This window comes from Gossypium hirsutum, chromosome D07, assembly GCF_007990345.1.
Source record: "Gossypium hirsutum isolate 1008001.06 chromosome D07, Gossypium_hirsutum_v2.1, whole genome shotgun sequence".
In the NCBI taxonomy this organism is placed as follows: Eukaryota; Viridiplantae; Streptophyta; class Magnoliopsida; order Malvales; family Malvaceae; genus Gossypium; species Gossypium hirsutum.
In genome coordinates, this window is record NC_053443.1 from 16,869,532 (window position 1) to 16,875,695 (window position 6,164).

At 32.5% G+C, this 6,164-nt stretch overlaps 1 protein-coding gene across 1 annotated transcript; it reads left to right on the forward strand.

The window, feature by feature from the left end:
- The first annotated feature begins 3,453 nt into the window (after nt 1-3,453).
- LOC121219435 (protein FAF-like, chloroplastic) lies at nt 3,454-5,341 on the forward strand. Its single transcript, XM_041097614.1, has 2 exons — nt 3,454-3,629; nt 3,745-5,341. Exon 2 carries the CDS (start codon nt 3,771-3,773, stop codon nt 5,226-5,228), a length of 1,458 nt encoding a protein of 485 aa, XP_040953548.1. The 5' UTR covers nt 3,454-3,629; nt 3,745-3,770; the 3' UTR covers nt 5,229-5,341.
- The last annotated feature ends 823 nt before the right edge of the window (nt 5,342-6,164 follow it).

Here is a 6,164-nt window from a genome sequence, read left to right on the forward strand (position 1 = left end):
GGAATAATATATTTTTGGTTACACCCCCACCATGCATAAATATCATCTCTATTTTATTGTTTTTATTTTTTTAATTGATTTGATTTTAATTATAATTATTTACAGGTGGTTTTACTTCAAAAAATAGTTTAAAGTAAAATCGAGAGCAATTGCAAGTGTTGAAAACTTTGATTGGTTTGTTTAACGTTATGTTTGAAGGTGCAATTAAAGTTTTTAGTGTTTACTTACATGCTTTTGATTCAAGAGAGTTTGACTGTTTTATAAATAGTTTTATTTGAATATTATTCAATATCATTTATGAAGATAAAGTTCAACATTTAAACTGATAATTAATCTTATTTAAAGGCTCGTTGATTGAGGACTTCAACAAGCTTATAAATAGGCAATAGTAGACGTCTTTGGGCATTGGTTTTGTAGTTTTGTTTTTCAGGATCTCGTGCTTTATTTTGCTATTTCTTTCAATTCTTTTTAGGTATTTTTTTAGAGAGTTTCGGAAAAGTGATTTGTATCGAAATTCGATTTTAATGTTATAATTATTCATTATGAAAAAATAAATTATACTAAATAAATTGTTGAGTAAAATCCTTATCTAAATCACAGTCAGCAAAATGAAATTAGTAAATCCAAACTGCATCGATGAATATTAGGGATTGGTTGTTTTATTATTTGGCTTCTTGTTTTGCCTTATGTCCAACAACTAGTTTTATGACATCAATTTAATTTAACATGATTCTGTTTACACAGTCCATTCACACTTTGTTATGCATTTATCTGAATACACTCAATTTAATTTCAGTTAAGGTAATTTGATATGTTTTCGTCATTCTTAGTGAATCTAATCCCTTTTTTATATAAAAATATTTTAATTTATATTTAATTATATTAATACAAAAACTATTTATATATATTTAAAATTACAATTACAATTAACTATAAATTTTTAATTTGACCAACAAATGTGACTGGAGTGACAAGATACATTATAGTCTTAAGGAGAGAATAGGGTTCGAGCCTTAGAAATGGCATAATTGAGAAAAGCAACTATTCGACGGACATGAAAAATATACATATAAAAAGTTTTAAGTGAAGTTTGAAATAAATAGGGATGAATAATAATAAAAATTTAAGTCTACTACCATCCATTGGATATTAAAATGTAGGTAAAACAGTATCAATCAATACTTTTCATAAGCTTTAAGAAAAATGAATGGGGAAAAGATTATAAATTTGTATTTGGTCAATATTGTTGAATTTGGTTTTGATCTTCTTATTTTATTACTTATGCGAGCTAATCTATATTGTACGTGTGCTTTTTTCCTGGTAGGGGGTGGAATCATAAGTCACAAGCCATGATTATTTAATATAATTTGTTTTTGATTAATAGGACAAATGAACGTTGATTCCAGCTTTTACAAGGTTTTTTCCAACCTTATTGGTTGTCTCATGAGGATGGAATTTATTCATTTTATTATTATTATTGCTTTTAAGCAAACCTTTGGGTTTAGAATAATGTTCTTCTTCTCTTTTTTTTTTTTGTTTCTGCATAATAATTAATAATAGAAATATTAGCGTTAATTAATACGTACTACCAAAATTGTTGTGACAAAGTAGTATTCCAATTCCACAACGTCATCATTTAGAAAATTAAATAATTTGTGGAGTCAACTCCGAATTTATTCATTCAGTTGCCACTAATTGGGCATCTCCATACAATAATATCTACAGCAATTAACATATTACATTTTTAGATTTTTTATTTTTTCTTTACTGCCATTTGACTTTTCATGTTTCTTTCTTTCGTTTCATAAGGATTGCATTCCACATTAAGCTAATCAATAAGTTGTTTTATTTTCTCTCAGTGGGGTTTACATTAATATGGTCTGTTTTATGATTTAATATTAGTTTTATAAGTAATATTTAAATAAAATCCTTGAAGTAGTTTAAAAATATGTGCTAGAATTGATAGTGATAATCAACATCGGCAGCTTTTGGTATAAATATGGATGATGCTACGTATTGCTCACATCTTACATATACGTATAAAACCACATAAATTTTTCACAAAAATAAAAAGAGAAAATAAAAAATATATAAAGGTGGGATGTGACCCACATACATTATTCTGTTTATTTAAAAAAAAAAGGAAATTGAATAAGCTTTAAAAAAGTATTCTTGGAAAAATAATTAATAATAATAAGAATAAGAACAGGATGGATGGAATCTCTCTCAGGGTCTGTGTGATGGATAGGTTTTTAGCCGCCCAATCATGTTGGGCTATGAGAGTGATTCCTTTCCTTTTCCTTTTATGTATAAAACAATTCCTACACAAATTTAAATTAAATCCACTCTGAAATTGATTTTTTTTCCGCTTTCTTTTTAAGCCATTAATCAGTATCCACTTTGAGCCCTTACCTAATTGGTAACACTAACACATTTCTTAATTTTGAGAGCCTTGTCTTTACTCCTTTTGGTAATTAACTTTATTTGTTTTCAACAACAATAATAAATTCAAACATTGAAGTAACCACATGCTTCATTCTACTTACTTATCTTACTCTTCCCATATTCTGGTTTCATTTATTATATTGTAGGTACAAAAATTTGAGTTCTAATCTAAATAATTTTATTCTCTCCCCCAATTATCAAAAATAAAAATATTGTGTAAAAAAGGTTTTATTATTTTGTATAGTTTCATAGTTTAATAATTTAAGAGTGAGGGAGGAATTATAAATACTAAAATCAAACCTAAAACCTATTAGATACCCTATTTTTATATGGTTTCATAATTTATATTTTTATAACTTTTAATAGGATTAAATTGAAATTCTCAAATTTTTGGGAGTCTAATTATAATTTTATTTCATATTAATTTAAAATTTTATAAATTTTTAGGGCCTCCCGGTTTAAGTTAAGGAAGAGTGGGTAGATTCTTTTGTTGAAGATTGAAATTACTGTATGTATTGAGCCAATTGATATTAAACAAAGTAAAGAAAGAGTGGAAGAGGACATACAGAGGTTGGATGATCTCCAAGGCACAAATTGAATCTGGTGATGAGTTTCAGGATTAATGGTGTCCAGCTCTTTTTCGGTTGTATTCTTCTCCATTTGTCATTATTTGCCTTCCAACATCTGCCACGTTTACCAGAAAAGCATCGATAACAATACACGATTTCTCGTATATCTATTTTTTTTTTACTAGAATATCGTGTACCCCTAGCCAGGAAGATGAACAGTTGCTCTAAAATAAATTCATGATCAGTTTTTTAACCATTTCATTTCCTGTCCAACTATGATGTAAAAGTAAATAAAAAATAAAAAATCCAAGTATGTGTTGTTTTTATTTTAATGAGCAAGTTTTGTGATAAGGAAAACCAATGGAGGAGTGTTTTCATGGTGGCGTAGGAGGGTCCCCCCATTGGGACTTTGATTCCAAAGGGACTTTTGGCCCTCCTACTACAAATAGCCCCCCTTAACACCCTCTTCTTCCCATATTCCATCATCAACCCATTTTACCTTCCCATAAGGCATCTTCACTTCAGACACTTCATCTTCTTCACTCACAGCAAAGCAACCCCCCCCAGTGGTCTCTTTGCAGACCTCTGCTGGCTGTTGTTGCTTTTCTCTTCAAGGTAATTAATCATTTCTTCTCTTCCTTAATCTATGTGCATTTGGAAGCACTTGTGTCTAGGGCTAGTCTCATTGTTGTTTCCTTTTTTTTTTTGTCTTTTTTTCACTTTTATGCAGGTTAAATTTACTACTAGTAGTTGGAGATGTCTGGTCCCCTTAGCAAGAGCCTCATAGTATGTTCAGCTTTGAACATCACTGAAGAGGGCATGGTTACCAACAAGCAAGGCATAGGGTCGATCCTTGGATCCGACGCTGAAACACCAGCAGCAGCTTCACTTAGAAGAACTTTGTCAGCCGACATGTCCTCCAAGAAATGGCTGAATCAACATGGATTGTCTCCCCTCAAAAAGATAGCATCATCCCAGGAATTCCCACCTCCTTCCATCATCGACTCATCATCGGAAGAAGCAGAAGAGGATTGCGAAGCACCAGGTCAAACCGATATCTGGACCTTAATTCAACAAGAAAAGAACAAGAAGAAGCAACTTGAGAAGCCTGCCCAATTCGATATATGGAGCTCAATCATATCACAAAAGGCTGAGGAGGAGTCTTCTAAGTCAGTTCCAGTTCCGTATGTTCACCCTCTTGTCAAAAGATCCGCCAGCTCTTTAAGCGAGAAAAGCCTTGAAATCTGCACTGAGAGCCTTGGTTCCGAAACTGGCTCCGACGGCTTCTCTTCGTACCCTCCATCAGAAACAAGTGACATGCAAGAAGAGGATCCTAAAGAGGAAGATCACCAACTCCAACACCAAGAGCAAGAAAGGGTAGAGGAGCTCAGAATTGAGAAACATTATAACTATGATGCTGGCAAGAAATCAGCACATCACCACCGATCATTTCCTCCCCCAATTCCTTCACTTTCTCGCAAAGATGGAGCATCTCTTCGCATGAAGACTCGTCGAGATAACGGTAGATTGGTTCTTGAAGCTGTTTCCGTGCCTTCACACGACAACTTCGTTGCTCAACGCCAAGATGGTCGCCTTGTCCTCACTTTTTCAAATACCGCTCCTGATGTTGAAGAAGAAAATGAACAAGGAGAGTTTGAAGGCATCGGAGATGAAGAGAAAACTAACACTGATGAGGGAGTTGAAGAAGAAGGTTGTTGTGAGATGAAGCAGACTCCTAAACTGTCGATTGGAGCAATGAATGTGCATAGGTTAGCTGTTATGATGAACAAGCCCAATTGGTTAGCAAATAGGAATCCAACATGGCGTAAAAATTTTGATGACATAGTTAAATTTGGAGAGGAAAAGGAGGCCGATAAAGTTGACCCAACCACCATCTCACCATTACCACAAACACCACCACTAGGACAGTCACTGCCACCGCGGCCACCACGGACGGCCGGTAGACTGATAGCATCACCGGCTGCGGCTGCTGCATCATTCAATGCTTATGAGTACTACTGGAGGAGGTCCAATCAACCAATGTCGAAGGCAGCAATCCTTTCCAAGAATCTAATGGCTCATAATAATGATCAACAAGAATTGCTAGTGTTGATAAGGAACAAAGGTGATTACTTTGTACCCTTGCTAAAAGGATGCAAAGAACCCAGGAGATCTCTTCTCTTTTGGGAGCCTTATTGCATTGCCACTTCTTGATGACCGAAATAACCCCAAAACACATAAAAATCTATGTCAAATTTGTGCCTATAATAATTGTTTTACTTGTTTAAACCCTATCTCCTTTTTTTATATATTTTTTTGTTCTCTCCTAGCTAGGTTTTCCACTTCCACTCTTTGGTGACTTGTGTATTCAATATTCTAATAATAAAAAAATATCAAGAAAAAGGAGAGAATTCTTTTGGAAGTTTTAACAAAGTTGTAAAATAAATAATTATCTCATTTAAATCATGCAGGCTCTTTTAGGTACATATTTTTTAAGAAAATAATAGTTTTCTTTAAAATTGAGCACATCATCTTTTGACTAGGTGGACTGTCTTGTCTGTTGCTGTCTCTTGTCTGTCTTTGTAATATGATGGGTTTAGCTTTGCTTTTTGAAAAATATTAGCCAATAGAGTTGGAGCATATGTCATGTCTTTGCCTAACTAGTTTTAATTTTGGGAACATAATCATCAGCAAATCCAAAATTGATAATATATGGCATCCATGCAGGGGCATTCCTTTTCTGTTTAAGGTTAAGAGCATGACCGACAGTGGTAGACATTAAAAAACAAACAAAATATGATATATAGACTAAACATGATTTTCACATAAAAAAATATAATATCTTTACTTCTTTAAATTATCGAGTTGTGTGATTTAATTTAATTAAAAAATATTAAAAATATCATATTTTAATTTAGTTCAGGTTAAATTTGGGGTTAAGTCTTAATCTCATGCATTTTAATATTACTACTTTATAATTTTTTGTTTTATAAAAATTAATAACTACCCTATTTATTTGTTTCTTTATTATATTTATATTATATAAATAATATGTTAAGAAAAAACATGTGGGAGTTAACAAGAAAGGAGAGAAACGTAACTCTCCTTTCCCGGGGTTAAATGTTACATAGGCGGTTCCATCTTGAACAC